Source organism: Pavona decussata, unplaced genomic scaffold (assembly GCF_977016875.1).
Source record: "Pavona decussata unplaced genomic scaffold, jaPavDecu1.1 SCAFFOLD_313, whole genome shotgun sequence".
Taxonomy (NCBI): domain Eukaryota; kingdom Metazoa; phylum Cnidaria; class Anthozoa; order Scleractinia; family Agariciidae; genus Pavona; species Pavona decussata.
Genome location: NW_028145705.1, coordinates 1,058,478 through 1,086,340, shown reverse-complemented (window position 1 = coordinate 1,086,340; position 27,863 = coordinate 1,058,478). Strand labels below are relative to the sequence as shown.

General features: G+C 37.1%; 2 protein-coding genes and 1 pseudogene across 2 annotated transcripts; all 3 read right to left on the bottom strand.

Annotated features, from left to right (window-relative positions):
* Positions 1 to 877: 877 nt before the first annotated feature.
* On the bottom strand, positions 878 to 14,140 carry LOC146454186 (low affinity immunoglobulin epsilon Fc receptor-like). Its single transcript, XM_085095787.1, has 4 exons — positions 13,632 to 14,140; positions 13,513 to 13,560; positions 10,649 to 10,730; positions 878 to 1,532 (listed from the first exon to the last, which is right to left on the bottom strand). The coding sequence occupies exons 3-4, from the start codon at positions 10,722 to 10,724 to the stop codon at positions 1,096 to 1,098; spliced, it is 513 nt and encodes a 170-aa protein (XP_084951913.1). The 5' UTR covers positions 10,725 to 10,730; positions 13,513 to 13,560; positions 13,632 to 14,140; the 3' UTR covers positions 878 to 1,095.
* LOC146454188 (uncharacterized) lies at positions 1,793 to 3,920 on the bottom strand (annotated as a pseudogene).
* LOC146454187 (uncharacterized) lies at positions 1,793 to 5,938 on the bottom strand. Its single transcript, XM_085095795.1, has one exon. The coding sequence runs from the start codon at positions 4,374 to 4,376 to the stop codon at positions 3,957 to 3,959; it is 420 nt and encodes a 139-aa protein (XP_084951921.1). The 5' UTR covers positions 4,377 to 5,938; the 3' UTR covers positions 1,793 to 3,956.
* Positions 14,141 to 27,863: the final 13,723 nt, after the last annotated feature.

Here is a 27,863-nt window from a genome sequence, read left to right as displayed (position 1 = left end):
CCTGGAATAAAAAAAGCAAGAAAATGAATGAAAAACGAAAAGAAAGATACAGATTTTCACTCAGTTCAAATGAACACTGTACATTTTAATACTTTAAAATGATACCACTTTCTCATGAAAACCTTTGAAAAAGGTATGGGAAAGGTCATGGAAAGTCATGGAATTTTAAAATACTGAGAGAGTATGAACCCTATTTGAGGATAATTCTGCTTGAGAATGGTCTCCACCGGTGAAGGGTTCCGTCTTGCTTAGTACCTTTATTGCTTGTTGCTTAAAACTTAAAAATAATTCACTGACATATCATTTATGTTCACCACAATCTAATGAGATTATGCTCAATTCTTGTCCAAGCAGAATTTGAACTATACGAAATTTCTGGTTTGCTTGTCGAGCTGGGTTTTGAATTAAGGCCGCCAAATTCTCTTAATTGTACTCCGAGATATCAGAGCAAGTGTTTTAGGCTCTAAGTTTTTCGAAATTGTAGTCAAAATTACGTAAACTGAACTGACGTTTAATAGGGCAATTTCCTGTTACCACACCTTTTCTTATGGAAAAAATTTCGTCACTCACAAACATTGAAGTTCTGACAACATATTCAAGTTACAAATTGCCTTATACACACAAGGAACTAACGGGATAATTCTTAAGTTGTAAACAGAGAGCGAATACAAGCAAATCTTGTGATCCACTTCGCCAAATTTCATATTATCCGACTGATATTAATGGTGGTGGGGGACTTTAGACAAGAATAGCAGTAAGACGGTTACATATTAGAGCGATTGGAAAATCTTCCTCATCTTCCCTGTTAAACACTACCAATCCGGGGTGGAGTTATTACTTGAAAAGCAAATCATTTTCTAGAAACACATGCTTTCAACACCACTTTTATTTGCGACTCAGCATTCACCCTTAACTTACAATTTTGTTGACTGTGTATTAAATGAATGTTACCAAATGACTCGTTCTTACAATTATCTGGAACCGATCAGTTAATACATAAGACAAAGCAACCAGTTAACTTTAACATAGTCACTTTTAATGTAACTTTAATTTAAAACTAATTTGTGAGTCTTGCTAACGAGCAAGAGTGCCACCTCAGATAGTAGGCCCCTCGCAAAGAGTAAGGAGATCCCTGTTCTCCCAAAACGAATAACCTCTCAGATCGCATGGATCATCATTCCACTCTCCTCCTTTTTTCATGAAGACGCAATTCTCGTTGCCTTTGACGTTATTTGGTTCCCCGCTCGCCCAGTTCGTATAATTACCTAGTGGAGTGAGATCATCCCAATAGAACTTATTATAGGTTGGATTTCGCCAGAGCCCAATCCACGTGCGCACTGTCGAGTCTGTTAAGTGATTTTTAGTCAGGTTCACAATAAACTGATTTTCCTCTGCGGAACTTATTTTAGCAAGTGAGATGTCTGGTCCCAAGAGTTGACAATCTATCCAAGAATCTAAGAACCGCTTGGTTGTGGTATCATCAATGTAATAACAAGACTGTTCATATCTAGACCATCCATCTGGGCAGCTATCTGATAAAGAACAATGAGAAATAATAGATTAGAAAATGTAAATCGATGAAAATTAAATTATTTCCCTTAAGCCAAAATCGCAATCTCTTTTAGGTATTAGATAGGTCAGAAGGAGGCATTATGATAATGATGTTGCTGGTAATTACGATGGTGATATTATATATATTTATGTCCTTCCCTCGGTTATATTACTAAAAACTGGGGTACTGCATTGGCTGAGCTCTGTTTACTGGGTGGGCAATAAAGACACAAATGCCATATGGGTCAAAATGGCTATGGGAAAAGCCCATAGCCGCTTTAATTGTAATAAACAGAATCACAAAACTAGTGTACAAAATAAGTTTATCAAAAATACTTTCACCACATTGGCTACATAAAAATATTCAGCCCAGTAAAGGTGAGGGCACAAAAAGGCCAAATAAAGGAAACGAGGACAAGGCGAGGGGAGGAGGTGGGAAAAACTTTCGACGTCCTTTCACACTGAAGTAGCGAGGCAGAATGGGACATGACTCCGGGTCCCCACGCGATTTACAATGCGCTCTATAGGGGGTACAAAGGAATGCCCCCAACCACTCAACCTGTCCTGAATCGATAATTACTCATTTTTGTCTAAAATTCATATTAATTGAATGAATAACACAACTTCTCGGGTAGGGACATAAAAACTCTATTTGTAAACAAATATTTCATTTATGTCGTTCCCTCGGTTATATTACTAAAAACTGGGGTACTGCATTGGCTGAGCTCTGTTTACTGGGCAATAAAGACACAAATGCCACATGGGTCAAAATGGCTATGGGAAAAGCCCATAGCCGCTTTAATTGTAATAAACAGAATCACAAAACTAGTGTACAAAATAAGTTTATCAAAAATACTTTCACCACATTGGCTACATAAAAATATTCAGCCCAGTAAAGGTGAGGGCACAAAAAGGCCAAAAGCATCATTGAAAAAGCAATGATGCAGCCCCACCCCAGGCAATGCAGTACCCACTGAAAACAAGAACAGTACCAAATTTGGTGACTAAGGAATAAAGATACTTATTGTATGCTGCCCCTGCAAGACATACACAAGTAACTGCTAAAATAAATGAGGGATTGAAACTGCTGCCCATGAAGATAACTTGAAACCTCTATAGAAATATTGCTGGTCAAGAAAAGTTCTATACATTAAAATGTTTAACATGGAAAATTAATAACCTGAGAGTACTAATGCATGCTGCCCCTGCAAGACATACACAAGTAAGCCATAAAAGAAATGAGGGATTACAAACTGCTGCCCCTGCAAGACAATTCAAAAACCCTCTTTATAGAAATACTGCTGGTCAACTCAATAACGTGATTTAGTGCCAATGTATGCTGCCCACGAAAGACATATACAAGTTACCTCTAACTTAAAAAGGGGGTGAAACTGCTGCCCCTGCAAGACAATTTGCAACCTTCTTTTAAGCAACATTGCTGGTCAAGGAAAATATTATACAATGTTGAATGGAATACATTAGTAACGTAAGGGTACTAATGTATGCTGCCCCTGCAAGACATACACTAATACCCCCATCGAACAGATAAGGATAGTAACTGTTAGAAACTCCTGATTCCAAGCCCCTGTTGCTTCTATTGAATCAAATTAAGGCACAAAGAATATACAGCCTATATGTAGCTAGATATTACCTAGTTGGGAAAGTTGGCAATGCGAAATGCTGTTGACTTCCAATGACCAATCCACTAATTTGTGCCTCAGTGAAGCCCTGTTCGGCTGCATGAGAAGTGGCACCAATTCTAAAACTGTGGCCCTTATACCTAGAAGGGTCTAAATTACAATGAACAAGGGCTCTAGAACGGAAATTAACAAACATTTCCCTGGAAACTGCTTGACTCCTAGTAGAAACAAATAGTGGCCCAGGCTGATGTCCTCTTATGCTTAGGTACTCCAACATTACATTAACCGGACAAAAATTCGCTAAACAAGAAATTGTCAAAGAAAAGGTAGGACGATTGTAGCTGTGTTTGTAATTACGAAAAGACAATTTAAGTGCCACAACATGTTATTTTGAATCAACAAGCTGAGTTAGCTGATCAAGCTGCAGAGGCACGTCCGGCTTATTACTCGACACAACAGTCATTTCACCAACCCTAAGGAAGGCATTAAAAGGTAAAGAGCACATGGCCAAAAAAGAGCTGCATTTTCCCTAGAGATGGCCACCACAGCAGCAGCCTGGACTAATCTGTGCAAAATAGGTAAGGTCAGAGGTAGCCGGCTGTCTAGTCGGAAACCCACCTTCCCATAACCTTTCAACATCTGGACTATAAAGTAAAAAGGCCCGACCTGGAACGATAACGGAACAAGCAAAGTTGAGAGATCCGGTGAGGGACTGGACTTCCTGCAAGGTTACCTTCTTCCTTTTAAGAAAATCTGATATAATGCCTATACACTTGTCAACTTTGTCCAGTGGTAAGCAAGCTTCCATAAAACGAGAATCGAGCTCAAGGCCTGAGCTACCAGTGGATGTGATGGACCAGGAGCAGAAGGTGGCTGCGAAGTTGAATGTGAAATTGGAGGCAGTAGAGGAGCAAGGTTGTTGGTGACCTCTTGCATAACAAGGGCCAAGATCTGGTTGACGATGACACTAGAAAGTACAGGCAAAACGTCCTGACCAGGGCCATTGTATCCAGCAAGAAGCTCTGGTTGACTGTGAGCAGGACTACTTCCATCTGACTGATCTCTGGTGGCACCTGCTTCTGAGCGCTGAACAACAGCAGTGGACACGTGTTGGGTTGATTGAAACTTGGACAACTTAAAGGTGGCCAAAGGTGCTGCCTTTTGCTTTGTTTGTTTAGGAGGCATCTGAAAGGAAAGTGAAAAAGAAAGCCAGGAGCCCTCGAAGTACAATGAAGTTGTGCCTGGTGCATACCACAGTACACAAGGATGAAAACCCTCAAATAGAATGGGATTGAAGCCCGAGAAAAAACAAATGAGGAGCAAAGCCCTCACCAAAATAAAAACGTTGATCAAAGCCCAAGTAAAATAAAGGTGGGGTTTGAAGCCCTCAAGGTAATATCGACTTGAATAGAAGCCCAAGATAAAATAAAATTGAGGATAAAACCCCTTAAATAAAGATCAACTTGGATCGAAGCCTAAGAAATAATAAAAATTGAGGATCGAAGTCCTCAAACACACAAATGAGGATCAACGCCCTCACCATAATATAAACTTGCATCAAAGCCCAAGTAAAATAAAAAGTGAGGATCGAAGCCCTCAAAGTAACATTAACTTGGATCGAAGCCCAAGAATAAACAATAATGAGGATCGAAGCCCTCAAACTAAGATCAACTTGGATCGAAGCCCAAGAATTAATAAAAATTGAGGATCGAAGTCCTCAAAGACACAAATGAGGATCGAAGCCCCCACCATAATATAAACTTGATCGAAGCCCAAGTAAAACAAAAAGGGGGGATCGAAGCCCTCAAAGTAATATCAACTTGGATCAGAGCCCAAGAATAAACAAAAATGAGGATCGAAGCCCTCAAAATAAGATCAACTTGGATCGAAGCCCAAGAATAAATAAAAAGTGTGGATCGAAGCCCTCAAAATAAGATCAACTTGGATCGAAGCCCAAGTAAAATTAAAAAGTGAGGATCGAAGCCCTCAAAATAAGATCAACTTGGATCAAAGCCTAAGAATAAATAAAAATTGAGGATCGAAGTCCTCAAACACACAAATGAAGATCAAAGCCCTTACCATAATATAAACTTGGATCGAAGCCCAAGTAAAACAAAAAGTGGGGATCGAAGCCCTCAAAGTAATAGCAACTTGAATTGCAGCCCAAGAATAAACAAAAATGAGGATCGAAGCCCTCAAACTAAGATCAACTTGGATCGAAGCCCAAGAATTAATAAAAATTGAGGATCGAAGTCCTAAAACACACAAATGAGGATCAAGGCCCTCACCATAATAAAACTTGGATCGAAGCCCAAGTAACAATAAAAAGTGAGGATCAAAGCCCTCAAAATAAGATCAACTTGGATCGAAGCCCAAGTAAAAATAAAAAGTGAGGATCTAAGCCCTCAAAATAAGATCAACTTGGATCGAAGCCCAAGAATAAATAAAAATTGAGGATCGAAGCTCTCAAAATAAGATCAACTTGGATCGAAGCCCAAGTAAAAATAAAAAGTGAGGATCGAAGCCCTCAAAATAAGATCAACTTGGATTGAAGCCCAAGTAAAAATAAAAAGTGAGGATCGAAGCCCTCAAAATAAGATCAACTTGGATCGAAGCCCAAGAATTAATAAAAAGTGAGGATCGAAGCCCTCAAAATAAGATCAACTTGGATCGAAGCCCAAGTAAAAATAAAAAGTGAGGATCGAAGCCCTCAAAATAAGATCAACTTGGATCGAAGCCCAAGAATAAATAAAAATTGGGGATTGAAGCCCTCAAAATAAGATCAACTTGGATCAAAGCCCAAGAATTAATAAAAATTGAGGATCGAAGCCCTCAAAATAAGATCAACTTGGATCGAAGCCCAAGAATAAATAAAAATTGAGGATCGAAGCCCTCAAAATAAGATCAACTTGGATCGAAGCCCAAGTAAAAATAAAAAGTGAGGATCAAAGCCCTCAAAATAAGATCAACTTGGATCGAAGCCCAAGTAAAAATAAAAAGTGAGGATCGAAGCCCTCAAAATAAGATCAACTTGTATCGAAGCCTAAGAATAAATAAAAATTGAGGATCGAAGCCCTCAAAATAAGATCAACTTGGATCGAAGCCCAAGTAAAAATAAAAAGTGAGGATCGAAGCCCTCAAAATAAGATCAACTTGGATCGAAGCCCAAGAATAAATAAAAATTGAGGATCGAAGCCCTCAAAATAAGATCAACTTGGATCGAAGCCCAAGTAAAAATAAAAAGTGAGGATCAAAGCCCTCAAAATAAGATCAACTTGGATCGAAGCCCAAGAATAAATAATAATTGAGGATCGAAGCCCTCAAAATAAGATCAACTTGGATCGAAGCCCAAGAATAAATAAAAATTGAGGATCGAAGCCCTCAAAATAAGATCAACTTGGATCGAAGCCCAAGAATAAATAAAAATTGAGGATCGAAGCCCTCAAAATGAGATCAACTTGGATCGAAGCCCAAGTAAAAATAAAAAGTGAGGATCGAAGCCCTCAAAATAAGATCAACTTGGATCGAAGCCCAAGAATAAATAAAAATTGAGGATCGAAGCCCTCAAAATAAGATCAACTTGGATCGAAGCCCTCAAAATAAGATCAACTTGGATCGAAGCCCTCAAAATAAGATCAACTTGGATCGAAGCCCAAGAATAAATAAAAATTAAGGATCGAAGCCCTCAAAATAAGATCAACTTGGATCGAAGCCCAAGTAAAAATAAAAAGTGAGGATCAAAGCCCTCAAAATAAGATCAACTTGGATCGAAGCCCAAGAATAAATAATAATTGAGGATCGAAGCCCTCAAAATAAGATCAACTTGGATCGAAGCCCAAGAATAAATAAAAATTGAGGATCGAAGCCCTCAAAATAAGATCAACTTGGATCGAAGCCCAAGAATAAATAAAAATTGAGGATCGAAGCCCTCAAAATGAGATCAACTTGGATCGAAGCCCAAGTAAAAATAAAAAGTGAGGATCGAAGCCCTCAAAATAAGATCAACTTGGATCGAAGCCCAAGAATAAATAAAAATTGAGGATCGAAGCCCTCAAAATAAGATCAACTTGGATCGAAGCCCTCAAAATAAGATCAACTTGGATCGAAGCCCTCAAAATAAGATCAACTTGGATCGAAGCCCAAGAATAAATAAAAATTGAGGATCGAAGCCCTCAAAATAAGATCAACTTGGATCGAAGCCCAAGTAAAAATAAAAAGTGAGGATCAAAGCCCTCAAAATAAGATCAACTTGGATCGAAGCCCAAGAATAAATAATAATTGAGGATCGAAGCCCTCAAAATAAGATCAACTTGGATCGAAGCCCAAGTAAAAATAAAAAGTGAGGATCGAAGCCCTCAAAATAAGATCAACTTGGATCGAAGCCCAAGAATAAGTAAAAATTGAGGATCGAAGCCCTCAAAATAAGATCAACTTGGATCGAAGCCCAAGTAAAACAAAAAGTGAGGATCAAAGCCCTCAAAGTAAGATCAACTTGGATTGAAACCCAAGAATAAACAAAAATGAGGATCGAAGCCCTCAAACTAAGATCAACTTGGATCGAAGCCCAAGAATTAATAAAAATCGAGGATCGAAGTCCTCAAATACACAAATGAGGATCGAAGCCCTCACCATAATATAAACTTGGATCAAAGCCCAAGAATAAAGTCCTCAAATTTAAATTATCTTACGTCGAGACCCAAGAATTAACAACAGGTGGGGATCAAAGTCCTCAAAATAAAATAACCTTGGATCGAAGCCCAAGAACAATAACAATTGAAGGAGCAAAGCCGTTTCCACAGCATAAACTAGGACCAAATCCTTCAACATTACATAAACTAGTATTGAGGCCCTAGAAAAAATTAAACACTTGTTGAAGCCCAAACACTTAAAAACAAAGAGGGGATCTCAAACAATAAAAGGAGTCAATCTTGGCGCCGCAGAAGCGTGACCCACATAAAATAACTTAAAACAAAGGGATAAACAGGCATTTAAATAAAAACAGGGAAGGTAATGGCTAATTAAAAGGTCAAACAAAAGACAAAGCCTGTAAAATGGCGACACGATAACTACGATACAAACGATACTGTCCTAAACGATGAACGTGAACCCCATCGGCTAACAATAACTTTCCAGCCTTATTATAAAAACCCTAGTGAAACCAACAAAAAACGTAAGGAAGGGGCGCTAAAAGTGAACGAACTAATTCATTGCAGACGGCCACCTTATCGTTGAAAGCACATGGCGAACAACGCGGGATGACATGACAAGCAAATATCGCTTTTACCGAAAAGCGATCGTGCAGTAAACGAACCAAAACTTCGATGGAAGCAGCTATAAGCGAGTGCTCCTCAGTAGAAGGATCATTGGTACCGATTTCTAGAATAACTATATCCGGGAGTAAGCGAGAAACAATAACAAGATCGTAAGACCAAAGCTTAGGGACATTGCAGCCGCCATGCCCAGACAAGCTAACACGTGCACGGCTTGCAAGATTAAAATCAACGAAAGAGTGACCCCAAACCAAAACCCGGGGCAAGTCGGAAGACATTACAGCGGAGAAAAGACAAGGAAAACAAAATATGTTACCTTTCAACGTCCTTTCGCATTAAAGTCGCGAAAAACTTTCGACGTCCTTTCACACTGAAGTAGCGAGGCAGAATGGGACGTGACTCCGGGTCCCCACGCGATTTACAATGCGCTCTATAGGGGGTACAAAGGAATGCCCCCAACCACTCAACCTGTCCTGAATCGATAATTACTCATTTTTGTCTAAAATTCATATTAATTGAATGAATAACACAACTTCTCGGGTAGGGACATAAAAACTCTATTTGTAAACAAATATTTCATATATCCAACGGCGCATTAAGGAGTACAGAAATTCCACCATCAAGAAACAACTCAGAGAATGAGATGAGCATAAATTGAGACCTACGGAAATCTATGACCAATTTTTCTATCTTAAAAAAATGCAAGGAAAACTTAAGTGTCTTATTTTTAAAATGCTTATTATAAGAATTAAGAGACCGAAACTTATTGAAAAACTGAACATATTTGAATTTTCACACCTTGATTTATTTTATTGTCCTCAAGGAGTTAGCTACAGGTTCGCAAACCAGAAGTTGCGTGTGTACATATCACGTTTATCTTGCATATTTATTGATAATGACGACATGGAGTCGACATCGTCGAAACGTGTCATTTTCATCTTAAAATGTTTGCCAAAATCTTCAGTTATTATTGTTATTATTATTATTATTTTATGCAATGACCAGTGTGAAAAGTCGCATTGTGATTGGTGGAGTGGAGTTTGTGATAAGAGTATAGATGCACGATTGACGTCATCGATTGGTGTGACCGGCACACGTGATCAGAGTCTAGAGTCTAATTAACCAAAGTGACTGGTGAACAAAATTGTGCAAACTGTTTTTGTGAGTAGCGGAAAAACACAGGCAAATTTTCGCAGGAAATGAAAACTGTCCGATAAAAAATTGGACAAAGACCGCTGAGAGTGACTTCAACCAAACTTTGTTGTGACGTGAAAAGGAAGGAGATATTTGCCCTAATTTTAGGCGGATAGAAATTTGGCAATGACGAGTAATCCATCACAAGTCACAGTGAAGCGACTGGCATGCTGCAATATTTTGGGGGCAGAGATTCCTATAGGAATAGAGATTAGTTTTGAAAATATTGTTTGTGAAATTCTTGCGGAGTATACTTATTTAAGGCATCACAATTGCGTGTGTGTAGTAGTCTTAAAATGTTTGCTGGTAAGTTTTTGATTTAGTGCAGTCAACGCGATGCTAGCTCACAAAATGTGTTGAAATGTTTTGGTCATTGTATCAAACAAATAGATTCCATTTTGCCTTGGGTTTGTACTCTAACAAGGCACAGATGTGGAGAGGACGTCAAAACGTGGTAAGAACATCAGTCATACTTCTTTGTTCTCACTCCTTTTGGACGTCATCTGTGTGTTATCAACGTACAGACGCATGACAAAATGGAATATATTTGTTAAATCGTTATCATTATCATTATCATCATAGTCAACAATAATTTATTATTATTATTATTATTATCATCATCATCATCATCATCATCATCATCATCATCATCATCATTATTATTATTATTATTTTTATTATTATTAATTTTATTATTATTATTATTATTATCATCATCATCATCATCATCATCATCATCATTATTATTATTATTATTATTATTTTTATTATTATTATTATTATTATTATTATTATTATTATTATTATTATTATTATTATCCTTATCCTTATCCTTATCCTTATCCTTATCCTTATCATTATCATTATCATTATCATTATCATTATCATTATCATTATCATTATCATTATTATTATTATTATTATTATTCCTATTACTATTAGTGTTATTATGGTTGTTGTTGTTGTTGTTGTTGTTGTTGTTGTTGTTCTTACCACAATTTACGAGGACTGCTGCCTTCATCACCAGTTGCAACGCCAGAAGAAATAACACTGGTTTCTGGATAGTCATGGTTTTCTAAGAAAAATAAGAGAGCGAGATTGGTCATTCTTTTTTAATCAAATTAAGAAAACTGATATAATTAACTAAACGCAGCGCTCTCATTGCCAACAGCACTGTTAATTTCGAGCATTATCAGCAATGGAGCAAAGTTGAAAATCAAACCATATCATCTAATCCCATCCCAAGCTCTTGGGCTCAAATACCTCAGAAGCCAACAGCGTTTTTCTTTTCAGGGTGAGGCAAGCTTCCTTTCTAAGGAAATATATATTTCAAAACATGTAGCTGTTTAGGAAAAGCTCATCAGAGTCTTTGCTCAACCTGGTTTTCGTTCTTTTTTTAAAATAAAGTAGTAGAAGTAGCAGCAGCAGCAGCAGCAGTAGTAGTAGTAGTAGTCGTGGTGGTGGTGGTGGTGGTGGTGGTTGTGGTGGTGGTGGTAGTAGTAGTAGTAGTAGTAGTAGTAGTAGTAGTAGTAGTAGTAGTAGTAGTAGTAGTAGTAACAGTAACAATAAATGATAAATGATACAAAAACATGTAGTTATGCAAATTATGGCCGCGATCACGCAATATCCTTTTTTCTCTTCGTAGGAAGAAGTTCGTAGAGACAGTGGTTGGGGTCTTTGATGATCTTTTCCTATAGCGCCTTATCTCTAGCACTCAAAAGGGTTTTCAAAGGTGTAAAGTTACTTAAATAACTATTTTAGAGCAGGCTTACGTAAATTGTCAGTTCGTCTAAGATATTTGCGTTGGAATGTACATCCCTATACCTCAATAGCATATAAAAATAGACATTATTAGGCTACTAATTGCATTCAGCTCATTCAGTGAATAACCATAATATTTTCAGACTCTTATTATGTATAACTTGGAGCGTGCTTTGCCTAACAACATATGGATATGAGTGTCTTGACTGAAGGTGACACCTAATAACTTAAGTTCGGGGTTACAGACCTCTTTGCTAGTTTTACACCGCTGCCATGCGACTAGGCCAAGTATGGGACCTTAAGCCACCTAAGATGCGTAAACACTTTAGCCAGAAAAAAAAAAACACTCAAATTTGTCCCTAGAGAATAGACTTATCCGTTTCAATATAACAGATATAAATCTACTTTTGAGTAGAGTAAAGTAAAAGACCTCATTGTTACACGACATTTTCACACAAACGCCAAGTAAATTGTACAATAATATTCTTTCGCTGGCATAGCTCCATTTCTTTAATTTTAGGCTGAATAAAATCAAGAGTCATTGTCTCTTATCAAGAATTTAATGAAAGTTAAAGTTATGCACAATCAGTTAATTACTGAGCCGAAAACTGACCAGTTACCATCGGACATATATAAATGCTAGAAAGGATGACTTCTGGATATTGACATGCCTAATCGATTCGCGATGGGTGTCTATTTCACAACAGCATTTAACTGAGTATTTGTATGAATTATATATTATCGTAAACATGCGGTAAGGCAGGAATGTGCAATACGTTGTCTGGCCAGGCAAAAGGCCGTTTTGATTTCCGTGAATCACCGTAATTGACTATTGATATAAAATGTAACATTTCAAACACCATCATAATTAATTTTCTTTTAAAACAACAGCCTCGACGAAAAATCCCAATCGCAATTTTTGTTCATACCATGTTTGTTAGAAGCGTTACTTTAGCTAGTGTCTTTATATATTTAACCTCTTTCAATTACCTGGGTTAAATTCTTTTAAGAAATAAAATTACCAAAAAATTGCACAGCAGTAGTTATGTATTAAAACTAAAAAGCAGCGTAATGTCGTCCGCTCAGAGGCTTGTGACTTGTTTAATTCTTCGTCCAGCGTTTTTTGCTTAAAGGTGCCCTAGACTTAACATTTAACATATATTAAATGTATTGTGCTACCGGAATAAAAAGAACGTAATCGGCCATTTCAAAGATTGTTGTTCGAATATTCACTTTAATTAATAGTTTTTCAAAGAGACCACTCTGTCGAAGGTGTGCCGTATTCCTCAATCCCTGCTTTTAATTGATATGATATCCAGGTCGTTGGAGCTTCTCAAAGGAATATTTGTCAAAATGATCTGCTTCCTAGGGGTTTTAGAATATTTGACGAACATATATCCTATCGGTTTTGCAAAAAAAAAAAAAACCTTTAGTCACGAGCACCGAACAAATACAATATTATCCCTTTATTGCAATTATATGAGGTAAAATATCGACTTTTCTTTTATTTAAACAATACTTGGACACGTCATTTGCTCTAAGAGCAACTAAGTGCTCATCAAGAGATCTTACCTCGGATCAACTAACAAACATAAACACACGGTATAGACGCACTAATTTACAGGGTTAACACGAGTACAAGTTGAATAAAGGAATATACAAACTTTAATTAAGAAAAACGAGATGAGCTCGCTCGAATAAACGAAAATTCGACTAAAATTGCAAATCCGGAGAACCAAACAGAAAACATTCAATCGTATTTATGTCCGAAGCCAGATACAATTTATCTCCCAGTAAGTGAGATCAAGACGTAAATAAAGCAACACGATGAACAATATACATTGGACAGTACAAAAATAAAAATAAAATAGTGCATAACATCTTCTACAGGTACGTTGCAGTGAGGGCAAGCCGGAGAAACAACACAATTTCTAATGAAGAGGTCGTGATTTAGGGTACTATTGTTACATCTAAAGCGAGAGTGGCTAACAGAATCAAAACGATTACTTACATTATACAGGGGATTACAAGATGAAACACCAAAATGAGCAGGGAGATTAAAGAGGCAATAAGCAAGAAGATTCGTTTTTACTTACCCAACTGAAAAGTAGTGATAAAACCGTTTATCTGAAAACAGATCAAACCTGCAAAAGATAAAAGAAGGTCAATCCTCCCTTCCATTACTTCAGTTCATAAGTTTGACTTCACAACCTACCTGGTACAAAGTTGATTGTCAAAGCTTTCCACTGTATACTGTGTGTCCTTCTTCAGTGATGACAAAAGTATAAAGAAACAACAGTGGAGAAATTGCCTGCATGTAACTTTTCCATTGGCTACTGATTGCCTCATACTATTTTACATTTGTTTGAAAAGAACAAACTGACATGTAACCCTGCTATTGACAGAAGTCCACGATTGGTTATCGACAGAGTAAATATAATACGGTTAGCCATTTGGAAGATTGACAACCCAGAAACGTCTTCAAGGTGCCGCCCAGTATGTGTTCAAGGTAACTCTGACACGTCGCATTATTTCATTTATTCTGGAATTAAATAAAACAAAAACAAAAGGCTCTTCCATGGCAGTCAGAATGATAGAAGGAAACAAGCTCTAAATAACCGGCTGGAGAAATCTCCCAAATGTAACTGCTGCCATCTCAAATGAATAGTTAGTGATGGACGATAAAAACACACGGTTACATTTGCCGTTGAAAGTTTTGGTACTCAAAGTTTCCATGGAATCACTCCTTGCTAGGTAAGAACGTCTCGGTCTTAGTCCACTTGACAGGGTTTCCTCTTCGATACCACTTCTTTGAATAATAAGATAACAGGTTTTATTTAATAAAATGAAATTGCGTTTAAAGAACGAAATCAAGTTGAAACTTTACATCGATCTTCATCAAATAAATAATTCCTGAAGCCACAAAACAGCTAAGGACACAGTAGAAATGTTTTTTTAAATACCTTAGTAATTAATAAATGCTGTTTAAATCAATTGAATATTACTCTTCCAGAAATTTGTGGGTTTTCTACAATATCTTGCAAAGATTTGCCTGATGACGAAGCACACCCTTGTATGAGTGCCATTGTTCCTAATAGATTATAATTTTCTTTCTGGATAAACTGTCCATTAAATTTATCTACTCCCTTTTCTTAATTTAATGATAGCCATATTGCTTTGCGCAAACAAAACAATAAATCCACGATCTTCCCCAAGTCTCTTCGCTTGTACAAAATTTTCACCAAAGAAATGTGGCAAGTTATTACGCAATGCTGTATCACCCTTGTACCAATACCTTTGTTCCTAAGAAATGATATATTTTTTTCTAGATTAAAATATCCATAAAATCCATTAACACCCTTTTCTTAATTTAATGATATTCATCTTGCTCTGCACAAACAAAACAATAAATCGACAATCTTTTCCAACTCCTTTCGCTTTTACAAACATGTTTACCAAAAAATATGGCAAGTTCTCACTTAATGCTGTCCCATTCCTCTGAAACGTAGTTTTACTAGAGTAAACTGGCCAAATATAAAAATTGTTTTCGGCGGTACTATCAAGGCCAATATTGATGCTCTCTGTCCTCTGTGAACACGCTACAGTTCTTGTAAATGGAATTAATTGACATTTAGATGGATTGTTTGAGCCAAAATAGAGGTCTACGGTTGAAATCAGACCAAGAAAACAAAAATTATAGTACTTGTGTAGAGAGAGAATGTGGACACGGAACGTAAGTCATTCAGCAGCCAAATTCGTGCTTTGAAGAAGATGTAGCTACTTGCCACCTAAACTGCTGGCGGAAAGTTATCATAAAATCATCATTCCTGATTGCATTGCCGTCTGTGGCAACTGTTCAGTTCCATGCTCGCAAATATCGGGCGTTTACATGTTGAAGCCGCTAGAATTGTGCAGAAAAATAAAATGTAAGTATAAAATTGAAAAGATTATTTAATATATGTAATGAACGCCCCTTTTCTACTTAAATTGTAATATTTATCAAAGAGGATGATTATAGTAATATATGGGATTGTATAGTGTTGCCAGTATTGTACGTTTTTGGACTATTTTAAGCATTGTTTGTGTTTGAAATAAAAAATTATTAAAAAAAAAAGATATCTAATTCAAAATAGTTACCATCACAAAAATATTGTTTTAACTTCTCGACTTTCGTTCATGTAATCAATATGCAAGTTGTTGCTTTTATGAAAGTTATATGAGGCGTTAGCCATATCAAAGTCGAACGAAAATGTAACCGGCTAAGGATTTGTTCCTCAAAGTCAACTTCTTAAAACAAAGTAACTGAAGACCGATTTATTTTCATTTTGCATGTGCAATGTCTGTGCAAGCTATCTTAGATTATATTATTCCGCGTTCGCAACTCGCTCAAAATGACATTCACCAGCTTGAATTATTTACTCTAATTTTCAAGTTCTTCCTTGTAATGTTTGAAAAGCTGAACTTCAGGGAAATGCAAACCTTTACCAATCTGTTCATGAGGAAGTTCTCAAAAGCTGAGCGTCGCTTAAGGATCGTAAAAAATTAAATCACGTAACTTGTAGTTACGTAAATGTTGTTTTAGAATTTTTTTACGATCTTCTTCTACGGGATATCAAAGGCTCGATCATGAAACGCCTACTAAACCGTGTTATTTTAAATGTGCCTCTCAAGTTTTAAAAATCTTTATCTTTACTTGATTTTTTCCAGCAAGCAAGAGGCCAAATAGTGCTCAGACACTAGGAGTTCGAGGGTCGAACCTCCACCGGCTCAGCACTCAGGGTTTCAAAACAACCGAGGATAAGGTGCAACTTACTTAATTAAATACGAGAAGAGAAGAGAAAGAGAAGCAAAATAAATTCCAGTCGCTTTGAAGATTTTCATCAGACCGGCGCTTTATGCCACACGTAGAATTATTTAAGAGAACAAGCGGGAAGATATCTACTGCAAAATAGCTAACTAAATAACAAAAAATGTTTTGGATGCCATGAAAATATTAAACTGTATTTTCAAAAATGTGTTTTCTTCAAACGCACATCCTTTGCATAGAGTCCAAACGCAAGAATAAACGACTGTCTATGATCTAACATCAAACTCTGTGACTAGGTCTAGAATTCGCATAATTCATTTTATGTGTGTTACGAACCGTTTAATCGTTAGGTACAATTTGTTATAGCTTGTACTTTTATTACATAACATTTGTATTTAACTTTCAATTTCCAATTTTATCCTTGTTTATGACTTGTTTATGCATGTATAATTAGGCTGTAACATAATATATTATTAGGTAAAAATCGTTCTCTGGTTAATTTTTTTTTTTTTTTTGAAAACATGAGCTTCTATAGCCTTCAGTAACGAACGAAAAAATGTAGCGCGTAAACGGAAATATATACAGAGGGGGTGCTAAAATTTGAGAATAAAAAGAACTGTGATAACAGCTAAAAGGTAAAAATGGAAATGAGGGCTAATTACAATAAAATGGAACATTGCTCAGGCAACGGCTTTGAGTTATTTTTTTAATAATATATTATGTTTATCTTATGCTTAAATACAGACTTTTGATGATTAATTGATTGATTGATTTACTGAAACTTCTCAAATATATTTATCCTTTGTCCAAACATTGTTACTTAGTGGCATTATATCTCCAAAGATAGGCGACTTGATTTATCCAGTTGTCGCTTTTATGTAAGTCATATCAGGCGTTAGCCATATAAATTAAAATGTAACGAAAATTTCAAATATGTATTTCTTCAATATCATCAAGATCTTAAAAAGAGTGAATGCAACCTTTATGCACGCTATTTTAGGCTATATTGTTGCTCTTTCAGAACTCATTCAAGGTGACATTCACGAGTTTGATTTTTTTATTCTTACGTTAATGTTCTTCTTATTATTATTGTAGAAAGGTATTCATTAAAACTGACATTTATGTGCTCGAATACATAACATGAACTTTACCGTGGAAATGTTTTTAGAGGGGACTCTATCTGCTGTTGTTATAAATTACTAAAATACCCTGATATGCAAGCACTTTTTACTCAAACACGCAGCTTTGTGAAAAATGTGTCAGTGGTATGTGGCGAGCAAGAAGCAAAGTGGACTCCAGTCGCTTTTAAAATTTGATCAAACCGGCGCTTTATCGCGGCAAGGGTTTTGGGAATTCTATTCCTTTCATAAATTAATGTTACGTAGGCTAGGATATAGCCAAAATCACTGTGTAGTTTTCTCGGTAAAATATCCTTTTATTTGAAAGAAAAATGCAAATCCACCAAAATTCGTTAAAATCGCAATAAATGCGCTAAATTATTATACGGGTTTGAGAGCCTCTGGTGCAAAAGCATATCGTTGTACCGCCCTTAAAACACCCAAATATATTTTTTTTACGATCTGTAAATATCTGTCTGAATTATTTTGGGAAAAATTGCGTTGTTCTATGTATACCAAATAATTTAATTTCGAAGGCATACAATTCACTCCAATCTATACTTGTACGGTTAACCTTCTGGTGGCTAAATGTGAGAAGGATGGTCAATAGATTACTATAAAAATCTCTTTGGACAAATGATTAAGAGCGACGCGAGAGCCTTACAAAGTCCGTGAAAAATCTGCAAATATTTGATCATCCGCAGTAAACTTTGAAGATGCGTGTCAGGCATAAATTTTAGGCCGTGCACATGTCTTTTAAAACCCATATTAGGTTAGAAAAAAGCACATAGAAAACATTTTGTAATGTTCTAACCTTATAATAATTATGCTGTAAAAGACAGGTCCAAACGCCATTGTAGCACGATTCTCTGGTCGCTCGTCGCATACGTTTGAGCTCTGTTTCTAGCGTCCGATGGAAACCGCGCAAAGTCTCAACATATTCAGTAGTCGAATACAAATATTTGATCAACTTTCGGCGTATTTCGTCAATATTGCATGTACTGTTTGGTTTACAGTGTACATCTGATCGCTGCTAGAGTGACACAAAATGTCGGCACTTACTGTCCTTCTTGCATTGCAGGCAGCCGTTTTTCGTCACGTAATGCAATGTCAGACATTCGAGGGTTAAAAGGGTGAAAATGCTTGATTATTGAACATGCATGTACATACCTAAGGCAAAAACAACAACAACAGTTAAGAAAGTGATACCTTTAGTTACGTTCGCTTTCCTTTGCTAAAATCCAGATAATATATTTATTCGCGAATTCGATTACTCGCGCGGGGTGGATTGTTATGAGCTCTGGGGAAGGGAGGGGGGGAGGGGGGGAGGTTAGATTTTACAAAACAGTATCACTGCTTACTGCTAAAAATCACTACATCCTTTAGGTAGTTTTTTTTTTTCTATCTTTTAATTCAATTTATTAAATTCTCAGCCTCTGATATTGCATTTCTAGCGTTCTGATTGGTTCACTAAATCTCGGATATCAGCTCATATACCGCACTTTGACCTTATATGGAAAACGAATGCTCCAGGTGTCCCTAAGCTAATTTTTTTTTCGGAGAGAAGCGAAAGTTTTTTCAAAAAAAATGTAAAAAAGAAAGAAATACCAAACAATGCCCTCTCAATATAACAACAATAAAAGCCACAAAGTTCGGTATGACGCTATTTAAAAAAATTGCAACATTTTAAGATTTTTAGATCACATAACAACAACATTAACAATCGGTTACCTTTAAAAATTTCAGGATGGCTTGCAAATCCTGGCGGTAAGAGGTTAAAGCCAATCGAAGAAATTTCTTAGGAAGAGCTTTATGCCTGCCCTTATGTTTTTACGCATTTACGAGGACTTCAGGAAAAAGTTCATCTATGAAATCCGTGCGAGCGGCGGCCATAATGTTCGTTTCCGTTGCTCGGCACAACTCTGCAAAACAATTGCACAAATGTGCACAGCACTTACAGTTCTCAAATAAGCTTGAAGTTTAAAAACTTGCACTGAACGCTTGTCTCAGTGAGGTTGTACCTCGTACTCTTGAACTTGCCTGAAGTGTTTTAAATCGTCCGCGAGGAATTCAGTTCAGCAAGAAAAAAGCCGTCCTTGCACTGATCTCTTCCTTCGCTCGGCACCACACAGCAGAACATTTGCTCAAATGTGCACAACTATTACGCTTCTCGATGAGCTAAAACCTCAAAAGCACTTGAATGCTAGTCTCAGAAGGGTTATAATTCATATATTTAAACGTTTTTTTTAATTTTAGATGTCCGACTGTGTCGGATTTTCTTCGCTTTCGATTTTTCGGAGGTTGCCTCAACATCCGGTCGTTTTAACTTAAAGGAAATTTTTTCTTGAAAATATGTAAAAATTCAGTAAACTTCAACAGCAATATCCAAACGCGGAGAATTTAATAAAACAAATATTCCATTCGCGCTTGTTGGATATGAGATTTAAGTTAAAGCCAACTCGGCGCTTCGCGCCTCGTTGGCTATTTCATATCCAACGCGCGCTCATGGAATAATTGTTAAAGGTTCTTGAAAAAAAATTTTTTCATTGCAGGCATCTGTTTGTTCGTCATACTATGTCATGGGCATTTTACAGGAGTGGGCAAGGGCTAAAATGCTTGAGAGCTGCACTCGGTACTGGTACATACTCTAGTTTTGAAAACATTTAAAAAACTGAAAAGTTAAACCTATTAATTTAAGGAATTTTGTCTTTCTTTCTTACCCCAGTATGAATTTACTACTGGTTGTAGGCTAAAGCACTATTCTTAGATACAACAGCCTTTTGAGCCTTTATTTTCGTTACTTAAGTTTTCTTACCTATGCTAGTCTGTTCACCAAAACTTGAAAACAAATATATGCCTCAACTTAACAGCTTGCGCAAGTTATAACAGCTCGTCAGTGTAGGTTAATCGACTGGACATAACTTATCGCTTCAGGTAAGTGCGCTGTCCTTGCCGGGTGGTAGGCCCTAGTAACAGTATTTGGTGCTCTGTAATAAAGACGTTACTAAAGGGAGGAACAGAATCAGCTCCTATTGACTAATGAATACTGTTTGAAATGCGAAAGAGTGCTATGTTTCCAATCTGATGGCCGACACCTAGGGACTAGTGACACTAGTTAATGTTAGAACGTATGGACCGGGGAAGGAGTGGGGTTAGGAAGCTCGTGACAGACTGGAAGCAATGGTTTCGGACCTGAAGCGTTAAGTGTTTACCATGCAAGGACGAGAGACAAATTCTAAGGATGGGCAATGATGGCTACTATCATTAGCATTTATTTACTTATTTATTTATTTATTTGTTTATTTATTGTCATAAAAGGAGAAACATCTTAGGTTATAATAATGCAAATTATGGACATTTTAGTACATGCAGGTATAATAGTAGACGTGAAACTAGTTATAATTGGTTGGTTCAAGACAACTAGAAATTGCATTTAGCGAGATTCTGTTTTCCAATTTTTAGAGACTTAAGAGCGCCTTTCTTTCATGACCGAGTGCGTGGTGGCACAGGGTTTAAAAATTGACTACCCTCATATTTGATGGGTTAACAAACGTGGTGTATTTCTTATGTTCAGCTCTGCTTTTATTTTCCAGCGAATTCTCAAAAACTGTAACGGGCACCGACCGTTATAAAATGGCGGAAATTAGTGCGCCGAGTAACAACACAAGAACTTCGCTCGTGAAAAGCGCAAAAAGAAGCACGGTTTTTTCAAACTGGTATGTTTCTGTAAGAGACACTGGCAAATGATTCAAGTCTAAAACCAGGATTGTTTACTTAAATGGCAACGCACGGCACGAGTTTGAAAATCACCAACATTTCATTGTTTGAAAATCTCATTTTGGAGCAGTTTTTCAATAAACATTTTTCCCATGCGGTATAACTCAGAAGTGCTTGAGATTAAGGTTGCGATTAGTGGCAACGCTCTTCTTTTCAAAGATATAAAAATTAGTCTGGGGCTCTTAACTTCTGCACGAAAAAAGCATGCTCTATGTCGAGAAAATAACAAACTCAACTTGTCAACAAACACAAATAATCGAATTATATTCCTGTTATCGAAGCCAATATTCCAAGCAAATCTTAGTGCTTAGCACCCTATTTGATTAGAAAGTCAACATCACAAGTTTACCTTGCAAAAACAGTGGCTGTAGATTGGTTTTCATTCCTACTTTCTCTTCAAAATTACCATCTTCTCTCCGCCAGCGAGAAACATCGGCGCTATTCTTGACAGTTTCAAACACGCCATAGCTGCTATCTTTCTCTAACGTACAACTGAGCTTGTTTCATCGTAAAAAAAAAAAAAAAAAAAACATGACCATTAAGCGAGATTTTTTACCACTGAACGACACTGTCGTTTTTACTTCTTCAATTCATGCATATCATTTGTATGTCACACAATGACATATCACACGTCTTACAAGGAAGGCTCGGTACGTTACCAATATTCCTTCAGGTCTTACACGAGTTTTGCGGATAAGGAAATAATTTTGGTTTGTTAAAAAAGACACTATTTATGATATCAAATTCTTAGAACAAATGGACAGAGAGGCCAAAAAGAACGAGAGAGGATTAAGGAAGAAAGATCCACCGACCGTCGGACAAGCAGCCCGAATGATAGGAAGAAAAAAGAAACACGGAAAACGAATAAGCAAACAAGGGAAGAAATGAAGGAAAGAGACAAATGTAAAATTTAGAAGAAGGAAAGTAGTAATAAAATAATGGGAAGGGAAAAGCGGGAGCACTCATCACAAAAGAAAACCAAATTTTATAAGGTGAACTAATTCTAGTGATAATGACCATCGAGTCATTCAAAAGTTTTTAAACAAACAGATGATCGCGCAGTCACATTGTCCTTCCGGATAGCAGATATGAAATGTATGTCAATTGCTCTTTTCAGAGGTTAGCTGGGGGACAGTGCTCCCATGATGAAAGAAGTCGAGCAAAAGAAAAAAAATGCCCTTATGCTCCCGTTGTTTTCATGTGGAAAAAGCTTCTCGGCACACACACAGTCTGTCGGCGTAAGTGATGTTGAGTCGGAGATCGACTTAATTTTTGCACGGTCATCAATTCTCACTGTACCTTGTGACATTTCGGGCATGACCATCTGTCCAGCTCATCCCTCCTCTTTGGGAATTGGGTAGCGGAGAGGTTTCCGACGATGCCGCCTTCCAGAAACCTTATCGAGCCATGCCAAAGAGAAATCGCGCAAGGCGCTTTCGAAGACTATCTAAGACGTACGGACATATTTGTACCTGTTAGCTCTGGTAAGGCAACGTAGGCAACGTTTTGCTAATTCATGATAGGGGAATCATCATTATTATTATTATTATTATTATTATTATTATTATTATTATTATCGATACTATTTATAGCCGTAGCAACTAATTTGTGAAGAACTCCGTGATTTGTGCATACACTGACTTCGCTCAGCTGACTACTCTTAAAGCCCCAAAGGGGTTCTGCTGAGGAAGACTGTTACGTTCTCTCAAATAAACTGAACTCTGACTGTTACACAATTTTGTGGTCTCATTCTCCTCAGAAGTCCTTCAGAGTAATCTCTGGCACTGAGAGCGGTCATATCCAAGGCTCATTACAGTGGTTATTTTACATCTCCAAATTGGAGACGGGACCGCCATAAAGATTTCAACGTGGTCATCCGAACCATATGAGGGTCTAACCTTCTTCTCTGAAAATTTCTGACCCTGAGTATGGGTGCGGCCGTGGTTCGAAATCGGCGGCGCTTAATATTATTTTCATTATAATTATTTAGAAACCTTTTGTTATTTTATTTTCAGGAGCACTGTTATCCTAATAAGTATTGTTGCTTTGGGTAGGAATATGCGTGACCGTAAATTGCTATTAAACCGGATACATCGGCCATATGGAACTGTGTAGCTCAAGCCTAGCTGATGTTACACAGGGCACTGGGAATGCTGTCCTTCAGAAGGACATTTGTTTGTTTTTTAAAATGTCACTGACATATCAGTTCATCGCAAACAGCATTACATGAAAAAGATTCAGTTCCTTCGTCTAGGCTGCATCTGCCAGCAGTAAGATTTGTTTCGCGGGCTCTTATCTGCTATTTGCTTTAAGTATGTTCTTCATTGGCCTTACAAGCTGAGTGCTAAAATCATTGGTGGCATCTATACCACTTTTAGCCTCACCTTCAGGCGACAATTACATTGCAGGATAAAGTAGAATAATAGGCAGTGGCCAAGAAGAGAAAGTTTTGAGTAGCAACCAAAACAACTCGGAAGGGGTTTCTTTTTCTATCTTCTTTTCTTTTTTTCCAAACACCACTTACACTACCCGTGTTACACTACCCGCCTCGAATAGCTTTCGCTAAACGCGGGTAGTGTACATCTGAATAATGTAAAATATGATTTTGATAAATGATTGATTTATTTGAGTGTAGCTTACACAACGCGCGGACTTTCTTATCGTAAAGAAATTACTGAAGTAATTGCCACAGCCTTTTAATGCGGTTCTCTTTTGTTGTTTTAGTCTCGTCGATAAAGTCAGGCAACCTTAATCTCAAGTGCTTCTGAGTTATACCGCATGGGAAAAATGTTTCTTGAAAAACTGCTCCAAAATGAGAGTTTTAAACGAACACTCAAAACAACACGATAGGAACAAAGTCACACGTTTTTCTCCATTTTACCGATCGACTGCTTTATTTAAGAGGATAAAGGAGCTGTAAAGTTTGATTTGCTCTGCTTTTTCCTGCGACATCGAAATGGTATGCAAATTTGTTGCATATGTTTCGTAGGCTAATTGACCGGCAGTAAATATATTATTTTAGAGTAGAATAGGAAAGAAATCTGGGATCGGAAAACATTGAATGGCTGTCTTCAGTCAGTCTGATTAGTTTTAGGGACCAATATGTGATGTTTAGAAACATTCACGAGCTCCAGATATCAAGTGTTTGTTAATCGGTTCTGATCTCATAATTCGTGACGTGAATTGCGAGCCGCAAGTATCGCACGCATATTCGATCTTCCTTGAGTGGGAAAGAGTTTGAATCAGAGCTTGGAACTTGGAACAAATAAAGTTCTTTTCTTCGTCTTTCGAAATATGAGATTTAATTTAGAGAAAATCACATACCAGAAACACTTTTATTTTAATGAAAATAGGCATTAGTTTCAAGGCCATTTTGAGTAGCGTACACAAATCTGCATGCTTTAGAAAGCAGCCAGCGAGTTTGGAATGTTTGTTGTATTAATTTTCTTGTGACATGGTTGGTCTAGGTTTGTGTAAAGTTTCAAGTTCATTGAGTTATTTTACATCGTGAGCGGGGCCTCGTCCTTTGACCTAAATTTTCGCAGTTTTCATCGGCCCGTGACCGCTCCTAGGCCGCATTTCAAACTCTTGCAATTTTCTCAAAAAAAAAAAAAATACCTTGGAACTTAAAAATATGATTTTCGAAAATAATTAATCCAAGAATATCTTCAGACGAAATATCAGAAATTCGACCAAGTGGTCGCTGAAATGCAGTTCTCGATTCTTACAGGCAGCCGCTCTTAAGTAAACAATCCTGGTTTTAGACTTGAATCATTTGCCAGTGTCTCTTACAGAAATATACCAGTTTGAAAACACCGTGCCTCTTTTGCGCTTTTCACAAGCGAAGTTCTTGTGTTTACTCGGCGCACTAATTTCCGCCATTTTATGACTGTCGGTGCCCATTACAGTCTTTGAGAATTTTCTTGAAAATACAACCAGCTTTGAACAAAAAAATATATATATCACGTTTGTTGGCTTATCATAGGGTTTCTCTGAGCGAAATATGAAGATTCTGAATTTTTTAAGCATGTGCCACATTTTACTGATTTCACGCAGTCTTCAGGGACATTCTCTCTTAATTAGTAGTCAGCATTCTTTTAGGAATATACGTCGTTAAGTCAGTTAATCTAGTTGTCTTTTATTTTATTCTAGCAATTTTGCTTTAAGTTGAAATGTTGATAAATAAACTATTAAGCGATCACTTGCAAAACTACCCAAAAGTAGTTAATTTAAAAAAAGTCCTCAAAATTAAAATGTCATGGCATGTGAGTTGTCTATGTTACAGACACTGTCACATAGATTTTGCTGTATGTTGGCCAAAACTGCTGAAATATTTGAAAATGAACCCCTTCTTTAACGTGAAATCACGGTTAGAGAACCAGGAGGGAAATATGAAATGAGTTCTCTGAGGAAGTAAAGACCTATATATATTTTTAGCCATTTCTCCAAAATACGCACGAAGAACTTGAAAAAAATGGCTATTTTTTTTTTCAAGTTTCAAAACTCCAAGCCATCAGCAGACAGAAACGATTGATAATAGTTTTTTGTGCATTAGTAGGGTTATTTTTTTCAACCTCGTTCCCAGGGCCTTTTGGAACGAGGTTGTCATTTTTTTACAAAATTGTACCGTTATTGTAGTGTTTTTCGTCGAAATAAATGTTTTTTCGCTATTCCAAGTGACATTAAAAAGAGGTGACTCTTCTCCTTTAAAACTACATGACTTGATTTGTCACGGCCATCCTGGTACAGGACTACTTAACGATACATGGGCTTTCTACACAGTTCCTCCACTGCTGCCGACATGTTCTATGAAATTCGAATTCAAATTCTGTTAAGAGAGGATCCACCACAAAACCAGGCAATATTAAAATATGAGTCTGCATCGACCCCTCAGATTTTGTTTATATTTCGCATGAGGCTACATATTGAGGTAAAGAAACAACAGATAGAACAACATGGAAAAGTTCTTTAACGTGTGGATGATATCGAGGTCAACGTTTTTATGGTTCGAATTGGGTAAAAAATGGCCACATTTAGACTCATCTTTCAACTTAAGTATTTCTCAAGCATTGCATCTTTTCGGCTCTTAACACAAATGCAAGTAATATTACCTAATGCCATGTCAGTAATAGAAGCAAAATTTTAAATAATGTTCTGGGGAACTAGAAAACATACTTTGAAAATATTACTCCTCTGGTAATTTGTGACGATAAGGAGTTTAGGTAAAAATTACGATTCTATATCACCGATATGGCGTTATATTAAACGTTTAGTTGGCCATAAGTTTCATAGCGAAGTGAACGTATTCTTGTTGCAGCTTCCACTGGGGTGGCCTTTCGACCGGTTTCTTCACCAATCATAAATTGCTCCACGAGAACGCTCTTCACTTATTCAGAAAACCTGTTGCTCCGTCTTGTTTTTGCTAGAGCCCATCCGATGACTACTTCGTTTTTCCATGTATTCAGAAGATGAGCTTTCTGTGAAAAGGTAGGAAGGCATCTGGGACTTGCTTGCAGATATGCAATGGTGGGCCCATTTGCGTCTAATTTGGTCGTATTACGACTCTTCATGAAGTTTGAATTGATGGCGCCCAAAGTCAAGGTGTCGTTGAAGGTTGTGGTTGGTCCTGAAAGTTTTGATACATCCTTCTTCAGGACAGTTAAACAAGTCATCGTCCTCTTCATCTGCGGGTCAAGGATCAGGCATGCGTTTCCCAAAACTCCCGAAAACTTTTTGGGCCTGAAAAGCTCCCCGTAAAGCTCCCGAAAACGCTTTCTGGTGTTTCTCAAAGCGCACGAACTTTTCGGGCCCGAGAAAGTAACGTCATTTTTCCCCGATAATTTTCGGGTGCTAGAAAGCTCCCGAAATGCGTTTTCGGGAATGCTTTTTTTCAGTTAAATGGTTGTATTGCGTTACTATTAGCAAGGGAAAAGTTATTCAAAACGAGAGTTTGAGTTAATTGATAGATACTAGGATAGACTCAAGCTAAAAATGTCTAAAAACAAAGAGAAAATTTCTGATTTTGTTGACTCCAGTAAATTTACGAAGGTAACTCTTGCAAATCTGTTATTTTCAGTTGAACTTTTAAAGAATGACGACCGATAAGGCAAAAGAAGAGAAATTCGTACTTAAAAACCTTGATTTTGGAGAGATTATGGACCAAATCAAGACAACTTGATAGTTTCCTCATCGGTTCGCATATTGCCGAGTTTAATATGTGTGGTTAAATTTTATATTTTAAGTGTATAACGGAAAATTAATTCTGTGTCTTTTAACGTAAATCGGTTGAGAAGGAGCTCAACTTCAAAACCGAGAAATGTAGTCAAATGTTTTCAAACTGAAATTGGCCTATTTACCCGCCGAGATTGCGATTAGTAGCGATTGATTTCAGTTCGTTCTTTAAGAATTATTAAAGCTGAACTTAAGCTTATTTTATTAAAATAGAAAGCTTTCACTTAGGATACAAGTCTTCACACAGTGGACAACGTTGGCTTAACTTTTTTGTTGACATAGAACATCTCGATCGCTTTTAATTAATTACAAACTACAACCGAAGGCCTCTGATTCAAACAGTTATTGCCACTCTCCGTTTGTGTATGGTAAGTAAGCGCTAGCTTTGATTCTCTTTTCGTTTTTGATGTTTTTGACAGGCTACTGAAATTTATCATCGGTGACTTAAATCTAGACTTACGCATCTCTTAATTCGTCATTTCATCCCCAGGTAATGTGGAAAAAGTATTCGCCA